The sequence below is a fragment of the Lepisosteus platostomus genome, chromosome 4 (genome assembly GCF_059453375.1).
Source record: "Lepisosteus platostomus isolate fLepPlt1 chromosome 4, fLepPlt1.hap1, whole genome shotgun sequence".
Classification (NCBI taxonomy): domain Eukaryota; kingdom Metazoa; phylum Chordata; class Actinopteri; order Semionotiformes; family Lepisosteidae; genus Lepisosteus; species Lepisosteus platostomus.
In genome coordinates, this window is record NC_142614.1 from 14,081,975 (window position 1) to 14,104,513 (window position 22,539).

Below are 22,539 nucleotides of genomic sequence, written 5' to 3' on the forward strand. Positions count from 1 at the left end.
AATAATCTTCTACATCGCAGAATGCAATAGAAACGCTTTGCGATTCATAATGCTCGCCAAATCTTTTACATAGGTGCTCTTCAAAGAGCATTCAGCTTGACAAAATAACTCCGTGGGCACCGGTTTACTGGATTCTCCAACTGTTTTGAAACTGGACCTATTCTCAGTGAAAGTAACGTGTTTAAATTGGAAAGGCAAGGAGAGTCTAGACAGTAACTCTAGTAGAAATGTAAAGTTAAATCCTCGTCTTTAATGTTAACATACTCTGGTGAGAAAAGGCTACGTGATCCAGTATTCCGATTTATTATGTTTTTTTTCTTCATCTGAAGATCTGTGAAAGATTATAGCCACGGCGAGGACATTGCATAGTTCCTCCGGCAAAACATTTGAAACGAGATGATAACCAAAAAAAAAAAATCACTCTGGTATAAAAGTCAACATTTGAATTAATAATACAATTCTGTGTGAACTGAATCTTTAAACACGGATCTAAAAGGGTTAAATAAAATGCTACAAGCATCCGCTAATTCTGAAAATGAACGGCTCTAATGTCACCGATTATTTTAAATGTTCCTAGATGTGGTTTAAAGGAGCTTTTTAAGATAGTCACTTAAAACCTTTGCTTATATAAAAGAGGATAAGAAAAACCATCGTGAAACCTTTTTTGAATTTCTGACAGCACTTTTTATATGCAAGTCGCACAAGAATAACAGAGAACAACTTGTGGACGAATTTCGTTTGTTCGTTTATTTTTTTAAAAAAATGAATGGATAAATTGTACACAACCCATGGTAAAATGTCTAGATCGTACATTTTCATTATAAAAGAATGACAGTAGCAAACAGAAATAAATAATTCAACAAACATACTCCCGTCGAAACAAAATAAAACCGATTTGTTTACAAATATAAAAAGCAAACACAAGCTAATGGCTATGTTAAATAGATATATATTCAAATTGGCAGATATTATTATTATTTCATAACATTAGTGTTGTAGTTTCTAAAGCCTGTGGCTTTTTTTAAAGTGCGTGCAATAACTTTACAAGTTGCAAAAAATTTAAACGGGGACTTACAAAAAATCTGTAGAATCAATCAGAATATAAGGCAGACATTCATTTACAATTGTATGCATTGACAGGCTTTTTAGTTTAGGCTCATTTTTGGAAGACAGTCATGTTGTACATTAATTGGAGAGCCTATGGCAGTAGCGCAGTAATGACAATCTATGTGGCAGGACAGTATTTTCTATACCTCCAGGAACGAAACTCAAATGTATTGGCAGAATGATAAACTCAAGAGCAACATCTACAGTATATCTGAGGAAGAGTGCTTACAACAGGCTTGCAATAATAAACATTATTTTGTATGCAACGTATTTTAAAAATATATATATATATGGGAAATTCTCGCTCCAGAATGGTGGACAAGTGTGGTTCCTAAAACGGTTCGAAACGTGTGGTGGTTCGGGAGAGTTCGTCTTCGCTTTGTAACTCCAGATGCGGCTCGTCCGAGTCACTGAAGTGGGAGTGCGGGGAAAATTCGCCGTCACTCCTATTGGACCTCGGGGAGGCCTTGCTCTCGTCCGAACCCGACTTCACGGTGCTGGAAGGGGACAGCGCCTCATGGCCCGTCATCGCCGAGAAAGCCCCGTCCTCGTAGGGAAACTGCATGGCGTCCAGCGGCACCGGGTAACCTGCCGAGGCGAACCTGCGGCACGCCGCGGGAGCCCCGCGGGGACTGGCTGCCTCGTACGCCGACCTGTGCTCACTTTTTGGCTGATCCGCTGCCGGGCCCTGCAGGAGATCCGACAGGGCGTTGATGTAGATCTGCGCCATCTGCAGCGTCTCGTATTTGGAAAGTTTCTTGTCGTTGTCGAAAGCCGGGATGACGCTCCGGAGCTCGTCGAAAGCGTGGTTGAGACCGTGCATTCTCCTCCTCTCCCGGGCATTGGCCGCTATCCGGCGCTGCTTCTGCACTCCGCTGGTGGCTTTGCTGGACGGGGCTCTCTGCCGACACCCGCCCTCCTCCACCCCGACCCCCTTCAGTTTACAGAGCTCTCTCACTTTCACCGGACTCTTGGTGCCTTTCCTGCATCCGCCGCTGCGCTCCGAGTCCTGCTGCAGGCTCTCCACAGAAGACCCCGGTGAGTGCAAAAGGTAGTCGGCGTGTGCCGCACAGGTGCCTTGCAGCGCAGGAGCCAGCCAGACGCGTGGATCGCTGCTATCCAAAAGTGCCATACCTTGTGGATAACCTCCATGCTCCCCCCTCACTAAGTTGGATGGATGCCCCTCTCCACTGATCTCTTTCGTTTCGCCCCATTCCTCGACGTTCATCCGAGCCATTGCAATAGTTGGTGAGTCGTTTTGTTTTTTAAAAAAAGTTTACAAATCAAAAAGTACTCTTATCAAAAATATGTTAGCACTGTATTTCGCCCACCGTAGGACTTTCACCCCTGCACTGGGTCGCGTGCAAGACCGCTTCTCTGGTGTCTCGAGGCGCAGCGCCCCTTTAAAAAGCGGCACGCGCCTGGACCCCCCACCCTTCTCGCGCTGGTCGCGTGTCAGTTTAACCAATGGGAGCATGCGGGCAGGCGCGTGCAAGCAGCCAATAAGAAGCCGGAGTGAAGTAAAACTAATTATATTGAACTTGATTATGATAATGCGACTGTTAAGGCTGTTTAACAAGGGGTGTTATTTTCACAATGGGATATCCCGTAGGACATATTCTGCTGAAAAGGACTGAGGGCAGGTTTGCTGAAGGAGCACCTGTGCCACGTTCGCTTTGTGCAGACCGATAATGTCAACCGGGGTATCATGAACACGGGACACGGGTGCCGCGACCATGCATGACGTCAAATGTAAAGACAACATCTTGTCTTTTACAGTGAGTTAACTCCATGACATTTACTAACTACCAATTGGTGAGGCGCAGCAATCTTCTCGGAAGAGAGGCTGCTGACAAGTAAGAAAAGAGCAACACGGTGAACTAGCAGGAGCTGGTACCTGCACAGCTTTCGACAGCCCGCACCGAACTTGACATTTGAAGAAAGAAAGGGGTTTCTGCAAAGGTAGTTCAGAGATCATTGCCAATTTAAAAAAAAAAAAGCTTTTCAACGACATTATTTTGTCAGCACTCCCGAAAATCATTCCGCGGAATTTCAACAAACTAACCGTACTCCGCAGTTTTGTAATCTCTGTCAAGCACCTCAATCTCTGTGTACACGGAAAACTTTGACACGTTCCAGCTAGGCTTTGGGCCACTTTATTTCCTCTGTAAGAATCCCCAACAAGGTTTCTCGGCCTTTTCTCCAAAATACCGAATATTGCCGCATTACTGCATCGGATGAAGCGAACCGGCGGGCAATATATAGACTCCGTATGAACGCCTTTTCATTTCACAGAAGGTCTTCCTCTGGGTATACTTTAGACAATAGGACTTAATTACATTTCTGGCACAGCCGTATGACTGTTCATTAAGGTTTTGTCCTAAATTCGCTATTTCGGGATATAAAACAATTTGAAGATATGTGACTATTTTACTAATCTGATGCGTTAAAGGAATAATAATAATAATAATAATAATAATAATAATAATAATAATAATAATAATAATAATAATAATAATAAATATAGTCGACACAATCGGGAAAGACTTTGTCTTATTTGTTGGGTAGTCCAACTCATAATCCCAGATGAACAGTTTAACTCTTCCCCCTCTCTTTAAGTCTGGAGGTGCGGACCTAAAGGGCGGTTCAAACACGCACGCACACAGAACTCCCCTTCTCCCTCAGTTGCACATTACTTAAGTAGTTAGCATGACATTAATAATGCACTCTTTCACGCTCACAGGTTGTGCCGTGGTGCTGGTGTTGCACACAGTTCGATGCGTTCATCAACATCGCTGTTACCTAAGCAGACTGAATATTTAAAATACCTGACTATGACCTGAGCTATTGATGATGAAGCACAGTAAAATCAAAGCTATGTAAAACTGAATACCCGGCAGGGAAGTCGGACGAATATCGAAATGTTCGAAAGTTTGCTTAAGCGAGCAACAGTTTTCGCTTTCTTAGTAACCTTTTGGTTGGATTGATACTTTCTTCAAACCCCAGTCTTCAGACTTTAAAATGACATAATTTCGGGACTTTATATTTTGGTCTATCACATATCACACTGTTATGTGATAGACACACAATTTTTTATATGATATATTTTGATTTAGTTTATGCATTTTGAAATATAGCAGCTCCACGATCAGGTTACAACACTGTCAGATTATTTAAAATTACAAACGGGCTGCGGTTTTCCTTGATTGCATTCATTAGCTGTAAAGTCGGAGCCGCTGTTATTACCAATTTAAGAAACTGGGAGGCAGGTTGTGTCTTTTTTTTTACAATTAACTCTTTTTTGTTCAGAGATCTCAACTGACAGTATTGTGCTATTATTGTTATCACCATTGTTGCTATATTGAGTGGGTTAGTAGCATGCACGAACACTTCTTACGAGAAAACACCAGTGCTACGAAAATATTTTACTGAACAGTTAACCAACTGCATTCATTCAGTAGTTTTTTGTGCGCTTATGGATAGGAAATGCAAGGAATAAAAACGATGAAGAATAAATACAATTTCCACACTTCCTTTGTAGTGTGTCTATTAGAACCTTCTCTTTCTGAATTCCATAAAAAGCTGAATGGAAATCTCGCCTCCTGGGGTTTATCCTGCTCATTTGGTATTCAATGCTCCCTTTTCTTTCCGAATGTTCAAGGCTGCTTGAGTTTCATTTGCCTTTGTACAAATTCAGACCTTTTGATCCAACTTAAGGAACGCCCTGTTTGTAAGAGTACTTCACAGGAGACGGAAACAAGATCATAAAGCATTTTACTGTCACGGGCCGCGTCAGAGGTGCGGCGCAGAGGTGGGGAGAGCGCTCCACGGACTCGCCCGGGCTCAGAGACTGGGAGAAACTTAGCAAGTCTCCAACTTGCCCAAGACTTATTTTTCTTACTACGGATATAATAAAGCTTATATTGTAGTTTTTTTTTTTAATTCTTGTACTTGGGTTTATAACTTGACCCAGGTATCAAGGCGATTATAGTTTAATTTCTCTCGCCGACTTTTTGTTCCCAGATCAAAGGAAGTTTTATTTTTGTGGGAAAGGTCATCATTTCTTGGTTATTCGTGAAGTGAAATAAACGGCTAGATTCGTACATCTGCACATATAAGCTTCGCATTATTATGTTTACAACAACAACAACAACAACAACAACAACAACAACAACAACAACAACAACAACAACAATAATAATAATAATAATAATAATAATAATAATAATAATAATAATAATAATAATGTTTAGTAGGAAAAAATAGGCTAATGAATGGAAGCTAATTGTTCTGTCAGACTTCAGCATATTATCTCGATATCCTATGAACATGCAGGCGGACGGGTTTTCAGTTCTCCTCCCCTTTTTTGCGGTACCCTCTCTGCTTGTTTTACACCACCTGTCCCGATTAGCGCGGCACCTCAATCCTGCGAGTTTACCTTTTACCTGGCCGAACACTGACAGGATTGAATTTTATATAGTAGTCCTTACACTCCCGCTTTTTGTTTCGATACTACACGCTTACATTTTAATAGCTTTTTGTTTTTTATGATTCTCATCTCAAGTTAATTGCATAAATTAATAAAAAATAAATTGCATAATTAATAAAAATAGTATTTTTTTACTAAAAATATTACAGTTTAATTCTACAGTTTTCGAAGATCACGAATTTCATAATAATGTCACGGATTCAAAGTACAATGCTTTAATTCGGCAAAGAACTGATCAATGTCCGTAAAATAAAAAAAACAAATGACTCATTCCGTGAATCTTCCTTGCTGACTGATGTTCAGCAGAAAATACAGCATATCCACCTTCTTTAAACTGGAGTCCGGAGTCTTTCGGTTAAGTTTAATATTTTAAAAAATCCGGATTCAGTCCTCCTACTCTTAAGTTTATTTTGTGTTCCAACTCAGAGTTTAATTGCTCGATTAAACAAATTATTTTAGATAATGTGTAAAACTGAACGTCCTCCCTAGATCGCGACGATTTAGAAGCCGATCTCTAAAACGTTCTTATTCCCAGTATCTCTAGGATTTTAACACCAAAGAAATAAAGCATAGCCGTCTGTCTTTATGCTAAAAACCTGCATTACACCCCCCTCAAAAAAAAGAAAAACACCGAAGAACGACAAGCATGCAGTTATTATACACTTTTTAATATTCCCATTCTTAAAACTGTTAAACTTCCAAAAGTGCTAGTCGAAGTTCCAAAAAGTTGACGCGCATTTGAAAAACGAGGATAACAACGCTAGAACATTAATCTTTTTGCTTTTTCGTTATTAATGCATAAATCGGTAGGCTCTTTCGGCTGGCGCCTATGTTCGTCTCCCCATGGGATTCGCGTCCCTAATGGCCGTCCGGTTGGCTTGCCTGTCTCAAGAATATCCCTAAGCAAACAGCAGGTTGAATATTGTAGGTGTTTATTATTAAAGTGTCCCCTTGCACAATAGCAGTCTGTGTCCCATTCGTTAAGCATGGGATACTCTTTGGAAATTCTAAGCAAAGTGTGACACGATGTTGGCTTCCAACATGATTCAGTCTGCATTCCAGAAAACCCCATTCTTGTCTCCATGGAAACGGTTATCTTAGTTGGAACGTCGTTGCCAAAGAGAAGGCAGTGTGAGTGCTAGGTGAGGGTTAATTGTTACTACCCTTTAGTGCTCAGCATAAATATAAACCAGTAAAAATAGCTGTTTATTTAAAATTAAACGAAGGGAGGGACGGGACTAGCTGAGTTAATTTTGGTGCCAACCCCCCCCTAAAAAAAAACCACACAAAAAAACAAAAAATAAAAGGTTTAGCTCCTCGTTGTCATTTTGCTTGGTCCAGCGGAGTTGTTCTCTGGGAACGTAACACGGGCACTGGCTGTAATTCAAAACCAGTAGTTTAATAATGAAGAGTTGTTTTCTGCAAGACTTTCCCTTTCAGCACACATACGAGAGAACAAATAATAGTGTAGCGAAAAAGTTTTAAGTGTGTTAGGGATTTGCTGCGAGATGGCACCGGCTAACAAGTCGCAAAAAATAATTCTAAGGTTTTGTCTCGAGTGGAGGATTAATATTTACCAGGATTCATTTTAAAGACCGTTACCTACCCGCGGGAGTAAGTACCATTGCGTAATTTTACTATTTTACATGTTTTATTAAATTTACAATAAGGCACTCTGTTTAAAACGATTAAATGCATTTTAAATAAATGCGCAACTTTGAGCCATCATGCATATAGAAATCGTTTGAATTAATTTTGCTTAAACGATGATAATAGACAGGTTGACCACATGTTGCCTGACAGGCTGACTGTGTCGTGTTTTATACTGAACGTGTTTCACCAGCTTTTCGAAATATACGACAACCCCATTGCAACTAAAGAAACAAAATAATTATTTTTGGAAAATACTACACATTCTCCTAGTGTCAAATAAGATGTTATTCACAGTTCTTAAAAACAATGATTAACAATAACATTAATAATTTCCAAACACGTACAGTTCCACACTGAACAGGATTATGTTATGTGAAAGTTATGCTGTAAGATCGTTCTTCTTCTTAATGTACATTGACAACAGGTAAGCCTCGCTGAGATTCATACTTAGAAAACTCCAACAATTAAAACAATAGCGCATTATCGTATTATATGTACTAATTCAACGTTCATTAATTAAATAACATATATATTTTTTTATCTAAACAATACGTCCATCAGGCACTTGCATCAGAGTAGAAAGAATACAGACTCGAACCCACGCTCCCAGTAACTGGACTTGCGTATATTTCAAAAATCAAGTTAAAGGTAATGTCTTTCAACAACAACAACAACAACAACAACAACAACAACAATAATAGTAATAATAATTCCTACCCGCTGCTGTCCTATGTATGAGAAATCACATAAATATGTTTATTGCATGCATAATACATCCATATTAGTTGCTTTAATCATTCTTACTGTGAAAACATGTACTGCATATCGGACATTTAAAGCAGTGTAATAGTCATGGATTACATAAGAATGATTACATTCTGTCCTTAGTTAATTTTCTAAACTGCAAACACTGGCAACGTAGCAATATGACTGAAGGGCAAAAATGTTTTTGAATTGACATTACTTTGCTATGTTTTGAATTTTAAATTGACAATATTCAAACTTAAATATAAAACCGTTTTTTGATATATACATTTTCGTTACATTAATTTTCTAGATATATTTTAATTAATGAAATGCGAATCCGTTGCTTAATTAAAGGCATGATTAAGTATGACAGCTTTTAATTACAACACTGAAACTGGAGAATTACAGTACATATAGTCCATTGATAAAACATAGACGTTCACCTTCTTGTAAGTGGTAATTTCACAAGTCATAATACTGCCTTCGTGTCGCTTTAAAACAAATACTGTATCAACATTGAGATAAGCATCATGCTCTTACTTGTATTACAATGCGCCACCCCGTGTAACAAAGAGGTAATACTAGTCTTGAACATTCCTATACCCTGTACTTAAATTGCCTTTAGTGTATATTCGTCAAACGTTTCCAAGCTGAGACTGGGCATTAAGAAGGTTGCCGGCTTCATTGAGGAAATCTCTGCCGACACCTGCGGAATGCTACAGTATATATATATATTTATTCACGATTTTCATGATGACGTTTCAGTTTTTAAAGTCTGGGAAAACTACTGAATACAATAGGAATGCCGTAGATGCCATTACAATCACTCAATCAAAGGCTATTCTAAACATGCCGGTGTACTTCTAGGACAAATCTGCGAAGATATTTAGCCCGCATCTATTTCTAATTTTAGCCTTACACAACAGTATGCTGCTGGACGTCACTGGAATATACAGTATAAATGTCCTAATTGCATTTATTGCAAATTTATCGTCGGATTTGTTATCCACGAATTTCTAACTGAAAGCAGTGTTACTTTTACTTACATACTTAAAACCATAACTGAAGCGTCATTCTTTAACTGTGGAAGTCCAGTCTTGCTTTGCTTGAATGGGACTACGTAACATCGCCGCATCTACTTCGTTAGCACTGCATAACACGTTGGGGACAATAACACGTAGCAAAACACAAATACACTTGAACGTTACTGGATCACTGTTACCGAACGGCTGGTAAAGAAAGCCCTTAATCGGCTCTTAAATGTTTCAACGTGTCTTCAAACATTTTCACCTGACGTCTCCCTACCCGGAGTTATGCTTACGGCCTTTGGGTGAAACTACAGTATGTGTCGAGAAATTGTGTTGCTGTAATGTCATTTGCACCAATGCTAATAAAGGAGATGCATGTTGTTGTATTGTGCTGTGTAGTGTTTTTGTAGGCCTAATAACAGCGCTATGTTATTAGATTAAGGGGTTGTCAAACGTTTTGTTTCCTGCTTTCTACTAATGAACACGCTCACAGTCGCGCATTGAAGTGCTGCTACAGCTCAAGAACCTGTACTTTAACCGCAATTCTCGGAGTAAGAATTTTTCCTTGAGATCCGAGCCCCAGTTGTGTAAATCTGCCGTTGACTTGTCATTCATGGCAGAATGTCTTTAAACGTTAAGTCTTTGGGTGTGTGAAATCGTTACTTCAGTTGTTAAAACACAAAAGCATAAAAGGTTCATAACCAAAAAAAAGCTGTGCGCGTCCTTCGGGTATGTGGCTGGATTGTGCTGTCCTTAACGACGCCACAGTAAAAGTGCAAAAGAAACTAACAAAACTTCCAAGATTTGTTTATGTTGTTATTCCAGAGGAACCCATATCTGACATATCATGTCTGATAGACATTCATCCGATTTTCACTCCAGGCAAGCGATGAAGCTCGTCAATGCTAACTAAACTAACTCAAGTATTGTCTGCACTTTCAGAATTCACGAGATCATTAACCACCGATTAGAAACGCATCACACTGGTGCACTACAAGAGCAGAGTTTAAAATAACTGACTACAAGTGACTTTAAGATACAGGTTGTTTTCCTCAGATGATTTAGGTATTGGTTTTGGTATTTGAAAAGGCCATTAGATACTTTTAGAAAAAATAGAGCAATTATTGATGTATTCGTCTATGATACCAGTGGATAAACTACGCCCTCTTGTGGATACTTAAAATAACATTGCTACCATTAATTTCATACAAATGTTATAATTCTTGTAACCGACGATACTCCATGTGATTTTCACAGTACTGTTTTGTCACCGATTTTATTTAGGTTTGTCACACGATACTGATTTATAATTGTGACAGTACATTCACTGTCACTGGCAAATAATATCCAACATTCGGATGAAGGCTACAGTGGATCTAGCAAATAAAGTGATGCGGTTTCCTATTCAAATACTCTACCGAAATTGTAAATTTCGATCCACCACGACACTTTCATAAAACCGCGTTTTGTTGACTCTGAGAAAGTATCGTCCTCATTGACAGAATTATGCTCCTGAGGCTGAAAGGTTATTATTCTCATATTTACAGTGGGTCAAGGATGAATAGTCCTTTTATACCTGAGCTTGTATTACATATAAGGAGAATGAAGAAAAGATGGGTCTTTTAAAGTAATCCGTTGGAAGGTTTTTGATGAGGTTCCATGTAAAAGATTAATTTTCAAAGTGCAGCCAGTACACATGCACTTCAGTGTATACAGAATATAAACAAGGGGTGAATGCTCAAGTTGGAGTATTATACTGCAGTATTGTATTAGGAAATTGTATTAGGAGTGGTGCTATATTAGCAAGACTGCTCCCCCTAATTTACAACAATGATCAAAATTCTGGTGCAGATACTGGTTAATTTCGCACATGATACCAGAATAAGAAGCTTGGTAAACACTGTAGATGCCCGCAGAATAAATTTAGAAGGATTTGGGCTAAATTCGAGACTGGGCAAACACCTGGCTGATGTAATTGAATGCAGACAAGTGCAGAGTGTTACATGTGAGTAGCAACAAAAAAGGACAGATGAAAGATGGGCAACACTGAGCCTGAAGAAGCTCCTTAAGAAAAAGGGGTGTTTACATTGATAGAATTCTCACATTCTAAATAAGAAAGAGAATCCATAAAAAAGGCAAACAGAGTGTTAGGATGTAAATGTAAAATTTAAATCAAGGGACATAAATATAAAATAATAAAACTGTACAGTGCACTCGTAAGACCTCATTTTATAAGCTCTGTACACATTGTGAATATTGGACACTGTTTTACAAAAAAAGGTATAGGGGCTCTAAAATCAATTCAGACAAGAGCTATCAGATAGACTAAAAGAATACATCTACTTTGTATTTAATAGAGAAAACTACAAGGAGACCTGATTCAAGTATTCAAAATCCTCAAGGGCATTGACAAGGTTAAGCCACTGAATTGTTTTTCAGAATCATAAATGAAACACGGACTAGAGGATACAAGTGTAAACTACAGGGAAATGGTTATCATACCAAGAACACGAGACATTTCTTTACACAGAACATTATGATGGTCTGGAGCATTTTTGAAGCCGATTCCCTAATTTCTTTCAAGTAATGCCTAGGCTCTCAGATCCTCTTCATCTCAAGCTACCAAATGATATAGGTGGGCTAAATGGTCTGCTTTAATTTGTAATGTTTCTTTATAATACATATGAATTCTTCTAAAAAGATGTAAGGCTTTCCTGTTGACAAACACAGTACTCTTTTTATTAGAAAAATAAAAAAAAACATTAGCTATTACCCATTTACAAAGAAAAACAATGTTGCAGCATACCCAGCAGAAGCAAAGCAAAAGATTAGATGTACAAGCCAGAAAGAGGAAAGAAATAGTTATTTTCTGGACACAATTACCTTTTATCAGGCTTCCTTTTGTTGACATTTCCACATTCGTGCAAGTACCAGAGGCAAACTAACCAATCACACAGTAGTTTTACAGTGAGCTGCAGCTCTCAGATCAAACCCCAGTGGAGCAGAATTGGGGTCCACCCTTGCCATTCGCAGACACAGCAGCAAAGTAAACCATTCAGCAAGCAGCCCAGTCCAAAAGGACACACAAGAGAATGGGACAGAGATAGATGGACACTGGAATGAAGAGATGACTCTGGAAGGGCAGTGTAGAGGGTGCAGTGTTGCTATATTTATGTACTGGAGGCCTTTATTTTCAGTAACGACAGAGGGATACCAGATCTGTGGTGGCCCTATTTTTCAAAACTACAGCTGCAGCGGCACCATTGATATTCATTGTGGAGTTGCTTGCGAACTTGTCTCACATGGTAAATGTTTCACTGATAAATCAGAGTTCCCATTACATTGCTATGGCCATTGACGGCTGTTTTTTCTCCCCTATGACAGAGGCCCCAAGTATTCCCAGCATGGTCACATTTCAGTTTGACACCTGTGGATTCAGTCACACAACTTCCAAGGACAACACAGCAAAAAACAGTTTTTAGAAAACAAGTTTATTAGACAAATTATACACAGAAAGCTTTGCCACTTGTAACAGAGGCCCCAGTTTCTTCAGTTTGTATAATACACAACACATACAACAAAATAGGCCTATATTAAATACTGTACATTGTAATCAATTGAAATTACCAAATAATCCTTGTACGTCCTATGTATGAAAATTAAAAATGTTACAGGCTTGGCAAGTTTTGCATGCTCTTTTTTAGGAACTTGCATCCTTCCCCAAAATGGCCTTTCTGTGATAAGAAATGGGGTTGTCTTACACTGTAAGCAATGCTGAAAGATGAACTACAAAACCAGTGATGTTGCTACATGATGCTCGTTTTCAGAACAGAATTAGCATCAACATATAAAATATATATTTTAATAATGTTTCTTTATTTATGCTAAAGAAACTCAAAATGTTGGCTGTTTCCTACTGTCATTCGTTAGCCACAGCTTAATAAAGTAACATCTAATGCTTGCATCAGACACAGAAGTTGCTGCTTTCTACTTACCACATTTGCAAATAGTCTTAATATAACAAACTGAAAGCTCATTCTAAACAACTAACATTATTAAATAGTAGTACAGTGTTAGTGAAAAGTTTGGCTGCAGTTTTTTTTCAGTATTTTATATAGTTTTTTATACTGCACCTTAATGGCCTTTTTAACAATTGGCACTTTCAAAGTTAGATAACATTATTTAAACAACTAAAGAAATGAAATAGAAAGGCATTTAAAAACAGTTCCTAAAGTTTCTGTCACTTCTCTGTTTCAATGGCATGACACTTGGTTTAGGACAAGCAATTTAAAGCACAGAACAAGGGGGGTGTGTATGTGGTGGGGGAGTTTACAGCAGAAAATGGTCCTTTAAAAAGAAAACATATCCAATGTAGCCTTTGTGCTACAGTCTGGCAAATTTATTTCTAGTTGAACAAATAACATTCATTAACCCCCCACCGCTGGAATTGAAAGTACAAAGAATGAAGCCTTCCAGGCTGGTGATACAAAGTAGAATCACATGAAAGCACTCAGTTCTCAATTTTAGAATAAGGAAAACTTAAATTAATAGACAACTCCGCACACTGTGCATTGTTATTTTCGATCAGACACATTCCACTCACTAAAGCATAGTTATAAAAAAAGACAGAAATAGCCATAGCTGTAATTTATTTATTTGCTCTGGATGACTCTCTTAATTGAGGCTATACCTTTAAAATAACCAGCACTATACAGAAGAGAAAATATGCATTTAATAACATACAATCACCTATAGGTCAGAATGCACTGTTACAGTGCATAGTAGTGGTGGGCTGTAGTCTTATGGGCATTTTGATGGCTTGAGGCAGTCCTAAGTTAGACAGTAAGACCAGTTGCCTTGCCTGGAATGGGGGACATATGCGATAACTCTCGCTCTCTTGTATGGTAGCCTTTGGTCCAGTGAGTTAACTGAGCAACAACAGCATTTTGCAGTGCTGGCTGATGGAGAGGGAAAAAAAACCAACCACCTTGGGTTATTGCAGTTACAGGATTGCTAAAGATAGCCACTATTTAACCTTATTCTTATAAACAAAAGTTACATCCATGTTAGTCCATTATGTATGCATGTCGCTTCTTCAGAAGCCGTCTCAAATCAAAGCAACAGCGAAAGAGGAAAAAAAAATGCAACAAATACCCACCTCTTCCCTCAATGCAAAAGAAAACAAACCGAAAAGAAAGAAAAGCTATATATATAGAGAGAGAATTTGTTTTTGCTCTCCAGTGAATTATATGGAGGTTCCTCGATCAGGGTCGTTGCCGAAGCTGTACCCGGGAGAGGGCGTCTGTTGGTATGGGATAGTGGACATTGTCTTGATGGGGCTCCTGAAGAACCCCCCGTTTGGGGCCCTTTGCCTGAAGGGCCCAGTTCGGTGGTCCTGCACGCCCCCGAAGGCGAAGCCGGCTGCGGCCTTGGCCGACAGGCTGCGGCTCAGAGTCTGGATCTGCTCCGGGATGAAGGTGGTGGTGGTGATGTGCGTGTTGCGGAAGTCACTGATCTGCTCCAGCGCCTGACGCGTGGGCAGCGAGTCAATGTCCAGGGGCGTCAGGTCGATCGAGGAGGTGGAGAACTGCTTGTGGGGGCTCTCGTCCTCCGTGCAGAGGCTGTTCACTCGCCGGTGCAGGTGCTCCAGATCGATCTCCTTGTCGTCCTGCAGCGGGGGGGAGGGGGGAGGGAGAAGAGCACACTGAGCTGCAGTCAAGACACACTCAAGCACCAGTTTCAACAGGAGTACAGCCTCCTGCTTCGCGTGAAGCACAGCTGTATCTCGCACGTCAGGGTTGGAGCTGGCAAACGCTATCACGTCCTGCCATTGGGTGCTTATGCATTTAATTGACAATCACTAACTTGTACGAAATGGGATTTTGAGAAATTGCAATGGCAAGGATTAATTATGTAAAAAATCTTTCATTAGGTCTTATGTAATTGATCACTATCCTGCTTTGTTGTGAATTCCTTTGTTAATGTTGTTCATTTTTGTCATTTACAGGTAAATATGCAGCTTTTTTATTTCAAATACAGGCCATCAACTCACTTGAGACAAATCATGCATGAATTCCAAATAGATGTAATCAGACAAAAAAAATAAAAGGACATGCATTTTCTTGATTTGTCCTAGTACACATTGAAAGGAAATAGAACAGAGGTTTATTTGAAAAGGAGGGGGCAGGGGGCTTCATGCTTGTGTTCAGGAGATTGAAGAAAAAGGTGTTTGCTCAACATGTAGCCAGAATTTCTCCCTGCATGAATGAAATACAAAACTAGCCACAAAGGGAAGAGACAGGACTCGTACAACAATGATGCATAAAAACTAGGCTGTCTGAAATCTCTCAAACAGAGAGAGCGGGATTTGGTTTACTGCAGAGATTCTGCCCATCTGAGAGCTGTGCAGAGTGACGGAGATCCCGGGCATCTGCATATTCCAGGAAGAGTTGAGTGAGGCTGCCAAGGCAGAGTCACTGCGTCACTCCGGTTTGAAGGAACACAAGAGTCAGAAAGAAGAATGTGTCGTGAATCGCACAAGAAAGGTGATCTACCACACAGTAGCTGGTAAAGTCCACGAAGCTATTAATTGAACAGGCTCGTTTCTTGACACTATAAAGTTTATCCTGAGAATAATGATGTAATTAGATTTGGATAATAAGTAATATAAGTAATATTTCAGTCACTTTTCTTTGCATGTTTACATGTGATCAATACCACATGTGCCTGAGAGAGGACTCAGTGGAACATTTGCCTTTTTAAAATTATAAACCTCAGACAGGCCCTGAATGTTCCTCTCTTTTTAAGGTCTTAGGGATCAGATGGTCCATGCTCTGTAGGTATCCCAGTACTGTTCTAAACTGGTCAATCATAAAGGGTGTACTTTAACATTTATTAAAGTTGTTTTGGTCTCACCAATGATTATATGCTTACTTAGATATTTTCATCCAAAGTCTGAAGTTTGGAAACAGGCAATGTACTGAGGAATCAGGAATAGAAGGGCCATTGGCTCATGCACTAGGTTAATGGCTTAGAGTCCCTCAAGAGACAGCTGACAACTTTATTTGCATTTGCTCATTGTTAAAAAACAGTCATTTCTTCCTGCTACATCTTGTCTGAAATGTGCGGTTGTCACAGTGGTTGGACAGTTCTCATGCTGTGGTACTGCCAGGAGAACCAGCAGCGAGCAGAAGATTGAAGCAGCTCTACCTGCCCTCAGGCACCTCTGTAAGTTGAGGGGTTGCTTCAGTGTAGAGAACAACCAGAGGACTCAAGTCTATACAACACCTGCAATGCTCAGGACATGTCCTGGGTTATAGATACACATTCTGACTCTTCCCTATGGATTCCAACAGGGTGGAATTGACTACAGGGGCCAAATAGCCTCTTCTCATTTGTAACTTTCATATGTTCTTATGGAACAGCGCAAAGATACTCTCTGTGTTTCCATCTAATCAAATATGGGTATTTATATTATGCCATTATACATGCACACAATATATTAATATTTGGCCAATTACAGCGCTACAGCAGACAGCATCGTGTTACTACTTCATGGCTAATTGTGATCAGTGACATGGTGATAATTCTGAATTATAGAATGAGCTAAATGGTTATCAATGGTTTTCCGCTGTACCACTGAGACTAGACAAAGAACTAACTCTCATCCCAACACTGAAGGTACTTCATTGTAAGACGCCTGTCAACCTCTGTCTGGAACTGTAGAAATAAATAATCATATATCTAAAATAATTTGAGAATAAATGTATTACTGCATTAAATTACTCATTGTAAAGTCCCCTTTTCTGTCACAATGTCTTGTGGTGGTGGTAGTTTAGCCAACATAAGCAAAAAGTAAATAACCCAAAGAGTAAATAACCCAAGAAATTATGACTCACAAGAAAGTCATAATTTGCTCAAGTAATACTTAAACTTATTGGTCCTGTTAGTGATCTGGAAACTTTCCCTTGGATTGGAGTCTCCAATTATAGGATTTGGACATAAAAACAGACGTTAATGTATCTATTTTATATTACTGTATGTCACATGCATGGTCCCTGCCCTGCCACTAGCTCACGTTTTCACAAACAACTCTATTTCAGCAGGATTTACTCTGCTTAAAAATTAACTGGAAAACAAATCATTACTAGCATATTAGTTTCAATATGACTGACAAGATGTAACTTCTGCATGTGCAGTATGAAAGTATGAATTTGATGACAGGAGTAATTATTTTTTTAAGGAAATCTGTGACCTGAATCACACATTAACCATCATGCAAAACTCGCCAAGCCAACTATCTGCATGTTCGGCAGAAACATATTAAACATGACAAAACACTAGATTTTTGTTTTAATGCTGGTAGGATTGATTTTACTTGTGGAGACCTTTCAAAAGAACATTTTCTGAAAAATAAATGAATGCGGACATCCTGACTAAACAGAAATGAAGACACAGAACAAAGTGTACTCTGCTCAAGTAATTTTAACTCTGACGTTCTAATGCTTTTGCAAGTTTGTGCAGCCCTACACACTCAAGAGCAGGTGGCAGCGAGATGTAGGTTTCGTATGGGGAAGTTCTATAAATGTCCCAGCCTTTCCTTTTTCCCTGCTAATCTGAAACTAAAGCTAACCGGCCGATGCTGTTTAGTCAGGGATGTCTCCTGAAGGTGCAAATGCAGCACTCTGGACACAGCACCAGCTGTTTGTCCTTTTTATAAATGTTACCTCAGGTAATAATCCGTTCTCTAAAACCAGACTAGACAACCCCTGTTGTTCATTTGACATTTTTATAGAGAAACTGGCTTGCAAACAGCTGAAGCCGATTTCTCAAATAACATTTAGCAAAATGCAGGACCTGATTCAGTTCTTGGTCCCCGTTTGGAGTGTCCCTACGCTACCCTCTAGTGGCCTAAATCAGTTTTAACACTCCAGATCCAGCTCCTCCCTTATACTTCTGCACCAAAATTAATATGACAACAGCTTTTACTTGTGAAATTTGCCAGACTGCCAGCTGTGGAGTAGTTAACTTAGTTTTCTCTCTGAGATCAGCTGTTTTCCACAATTACGTCAGTGCAATATATAAAAAAAAAAACTAATAGTTAAAGACGAGAAAGTGATAAAATGTTACAAAAATAAAAATAAATTATTGTGATAGACATTTTTACTTCTTGCATACTTCTTAGTTTTCTTGTATTTTACCCCACTTGTACCAACCAGGCCACTAGATAGTTCTTTAAGATTTAGCTGAAATGAACGATTGTCCTCTCCTGCACGAGTGTCATTTTCTCACTATGAATATCACAATGAGATTTTGTACTACGAAAAACTAGCAGCTGGACTCAAGCACAACAGTGTTGATACTCTTCCTCCAATCCTGTCCATCAGTGTTGATACCCTTTCTTGACAAGTGTACAGCAGTTATTGTTCTCTTCCTTGACTCCCGTCCAACAGTGTTCTTTGACTCTTGTCTGAAAAGTTGGTTCTCTTCTCTGACTCCTGTCCAAGAACATTAGTTTTCCTCCTCCGCCTAGTGTTTAACAGTGTTGGTTTTCTTTCTTGACTTTTATCCAACACTGTTGGTACTCTTCCTTGACTTCTGTCCGACATTTCTCGTACTCTTCCTTGACTCCTGGTCCAACAGTGTTACTTTTCCTGGTCTCCTGTACAAAAGTGTTGGTGTTGTACAAGAGCAGTGTGCAAAAATCTTTTAAAATCTCAGTATATTGAATGTTTCTTCCAAACACAGCATTGGATCTATATGATAAATAGGAATCATGCATGCAGATTATGAAAAATCTCTAAATTATTAAACAATGTTTTTTCATGCATTTGAATTAAGACTTAAATTCACGTTTTTTGTAAGGAAGTATCTATCCTCTATTATTTGGCTTTGGCAGCATTATACATTAGATTTCATTAAAATTATTTAGGCATTATTTTTTTCCCAAGAGTAAACAGAAGGCAAAGTATGTAAACAGCCTTTATAGGCCTAGCATGACTCACAATAATATTTTTGTTGATGTGTCAATTACAGTTACAAAAGCATAAGATCAGCTCTGTGCTGTGGAATGAATTTCCAGGATACATTCGGTATTCTCTAATGAGTAATCTTAATACTATTTTATCTTGACAATTCCTGAGCACTTTTTTTAAGAGTGTACCTTGTTCAGCTGATACCCTCTGTATGTTTTACTTTAAGTAGTGTTGGAGACTGTAACATGTCAGCTCTGAAGCAGATGTGGGCGTCTTTTCCTTGCAGAGTACCATAACATCAGATTTTAACATAAAACCCATCAATAAAGCAAAGGCATAAGATTAAGTGGTGAAGCTTTTGAATTTTTGTCAGTGTAACTCGGGTCCTGGGGTATGCCACCTAAACGCTTCCTCAACAACAGTCATTTCACTACAGCCATGCCTGAACACACAGACTTTGCATTGATCATGAGGATTGGCCTTGCGCGCATGATTTGTTTGATATGTATACCATACACATGGTTTACGGATCATAAGCGCAGTCTTGCTCTTTGCAAGTCTTGCCTTATATAGTAGCTGGCTCTTTGGTGACCTAGCAGTGGTATACAGCCAGGGGTTAACCCAGCCAAAGACTCTTCCTTGTTGGACTGTGAATGTCAAAAACATAAACGCTTCTGACTTTGCTAGAGGCCCACCTGTGCATGCTGATGTGCAGGCTGGATCCTTGCAAATTTCTGCAGTGTAAGGCCAGCAGGATTGGGATTAGTTTTGACTTAACGAAGAGCGGTACAGGTGTGGTTTAAAGCACCTAACTGCAGCCTTGCTGAGAGTAACCCTCTTTCAGTGTTATAGTAGTATAATAATACTTTACTGCTGCATATACAGCAGAATGGACACTTTGTGTTAGAAGAAGCCTGGGTTCAATCCCTGCCAACAATTTAGCATGCTGGGATTCTTACACTGTCATTTTAGCACAACTGGCATCCTGGTTAGTAGGTCTGACGGCCAGCAGGCAATGTGTGGGTTAGAGGTTGGAGTAACTGAAGACAGCTCTCAAATATTCAAAGACAACCTTCCTAATGCTGGCAGGGATTTCCAGTTCCATTCAGTGTTTTTATGGCCTGTAGAAAAGATACTGTCTTGCTGCTCAATGTATTTCTATAACATATTGCCACCAATGTTTATAGACATAGCTACAGGAGCATTAGAAATACATCAGACTGAGAAGTGCAAAAAAGCAAGCCTTTGAAAAATATTCAGAAACGTTCATCATGCAAGAACAAGATAATTGACCAGTGCTGCTGCTGAATGTTCTGAGTATACTGCCACAGTGGTGGTCTGGACCCATGACCCATTCAACAGCAATGGCAACAACAATCCACAGGTGAACAAAACAGGAAACTTGCAGATGCTGGGTGGACTGGTACAACAGGCAATTCTGTGGCAAGATGTAAAAGGCACAGGTTTGATTTTTCACATGTAGTATTTTTTCTTTTGACTACATTTGTTGCACGAAGTGATAAAGAAAAAACAACCGTGTTCAGTCTGGATATTTTGGCTATTGTTTTGAGCAAATATCTAAAAAGGTGTTTATCAAACCTGAAAGATATCAAGCTCTGGGTATGTCTGCCACAACATTTTGGTATTGATGACTAGGATTTCTCAGAACCAGTGATCAAAAGATATTGCTCCTCTCTAGGATTGTATTTGTAACTATTTGTAATGAATTAATTTGTAACCTTTCTTATGTTGTTCACAATCAGAGAAGACAAACAGGGGCACTTGATTCAAGCATTCAAAATCCTCAAAAGCATTGACAAATTTCACCCATTGGATTTCAGAGTTAACAGTGAAACAAAAACCAGAAGACACGGTTGGAACCTATACATACGTACACTGAAAATTGAGAACAGGAGATGATTCTTTAAATAAAGGGGTTTGTGGGAGTCTGGAACATGTTATGCCACCATGGTCTGGAGGCTAATACTGTTGTACTTTTTAATGAATACTGAATGAGATCCTCAAATCAATAAGCAACATAATGTCCTATATGGGCTAGATGACCTCTCCTTTCTTGTGTTCCTATACAGTCAAGAGCAGTGTGGAACAATTAACCATGTTTCATTAATTATTTCAGATACGTTTCTCAGCTTGTAGCCCTTGTTTCTAGTCCTCTCAGCTGCAGAAACCTGCTATGGACAGCACCTTATTTACTTGATGATTAATGAGCAGGATCAATATAACCGTAAAGGTGCTGCTTGTATTAAAACACTGTTGCTGCTGACTGGGAGAGCATATTGAACAGTCATAAGATACTGATAATTCAAAGAGATGTAGATAACCCATTAGATTTTGTCTGTAAAAGATTGGAGTTTGTGTTACCTGCTGTAAGCTGCAACAGATATTCTGCACCTTCCAAGATTAAACTGAGATCCAAAGCAAATGTGCAGTTTTATGAATTTTAAGCATGTATTTTTAAATTGGAATAGAAATGTCCTAATTATCTCAGAAAATGAGTGAGTCACGCAATGAGCTTGTAAGTGTGTGAGAAAAGAGATTTTCCTATCTCCTGTTAAGGGGAAGACCACACAGAGGGAGTGAGAACAGAGGCACATGTGTTCTGGTGAAAGCAGGACCTCAGAGAAGTGTGAGGGTGACAGCGTGCTCAGGGTGAGTGGCTGAGCAGGACAAGGGGAGAGGGAGGCTGTGGGTATAAAGTATGCTACAGCAGTGGTTCACAACCCTGGTCATGGATGGTGTCCATATGTCTACTGCTTTTCATTCCAGCTGGGCTTTTAAATCCCCCTGTTAACTGATCGGTTTTCTTGCCTAGCCATTTCTGTACCTGGGCCTTGATTTAAAAAACGTATTTTACAGGTTTGCTCCCTGAATTCTCTTTAAACAACTCTTTACAGGTTATCCATTTATAATGAGCACATACTGTAGTTTCAAACTGTCCCTCAGTGAGCATGATTTCTTTGTCCAGAGGTCACATTGGATACATTTAACAAAACACACCTGAAAGAGTGCTGAAACTCAGAAATCATACTGGGTTGATATCAATTACAAATCCCAATTAAGAACCCCACAAGAACAAAAAGCAGAGGAGACTGGGCTCCCCGAAGACCAGGGCTGTAAACCCTCACACTGTAGTGCTCTCTGCTTTCACCTGCAGGAAAACTCAAGACATCACAGCCGACACCTGTGCTGAGTGCAGGTTTGCAATGGTAGAGACAGAGGAGAACATGACGGAGATAGAAAGAGAAAGAGCAAGGCAGGGCAAGCAGAAGGACAGCCAGTCATCACAGTCATCTCTATCTCAGGAGCTGGATACCTTGGAGTGTCAGATGAAATAATGGCATTTTGCATTGTTCTCCCACGAGTGCTTTTATCAATTTCCTCAACACAGAGTACTTATCTATAAAACAAAAAGTGAATGAAATCTTTCACCTGGAATGTAAGGATGATAGAAATAGACATCTTGACACCAAAGACATACCCTCCCCACCACACACACACAACTTCAATTTAGAACGATGGT

General features: G+C 39.4%; 2 protein-coding genes across 5 annotated transcripts in view; both read right to left on the minus strand.

Moving 5' to 3' along the window:
• grid2 (glutamate receptor, ionotropic, delta 2) overlaps positions 1 to 22,539 on the minus strand; it is a 608,583-nt gene that overhangs the window by 51,007 nt on the left and 535,037 nt on the right. For 2 of the 4 annotated variants that reach the window (XM_088628643.1, XM_088628642.1), the window contains exon 16: positions 12,500 to 14,692. The exons of 1 other annotated variant lie outside the window; for it this stretch is intronic. In XM_088628643.1, coding sequence (XP_088484769.1) covers positions 14,270 to 14,692 — 423 coding nt within the window. In that variant the 3' untranslated portion in view covers positions 12,500 to 14,269. Of the gene's footprint in view, positions 1 to 12,499; positions 14,693 to 22,332; positions 22,417 to 22,539 lie in introns of those variants that run through there. One more of the 4 variants, XR_015935866.1, reaches the window with a different exon arrangement.
• Positions 722 to 2,469, minus strand: atoh1a (atonal bHLH transcription factor 1a). The gene has a single exon (XM_088628641.1). The coding sequence runs from the start codon at positions 2,342 to 2,344 to the stop codon at positions 1,439 to 1,441; it is 906 nt and encodes a 301-aa protein (XP_088484767.1). The 5' UTR covers positions 2,345 to 2,469; the 3' UTR covers positions 722 to 1,438.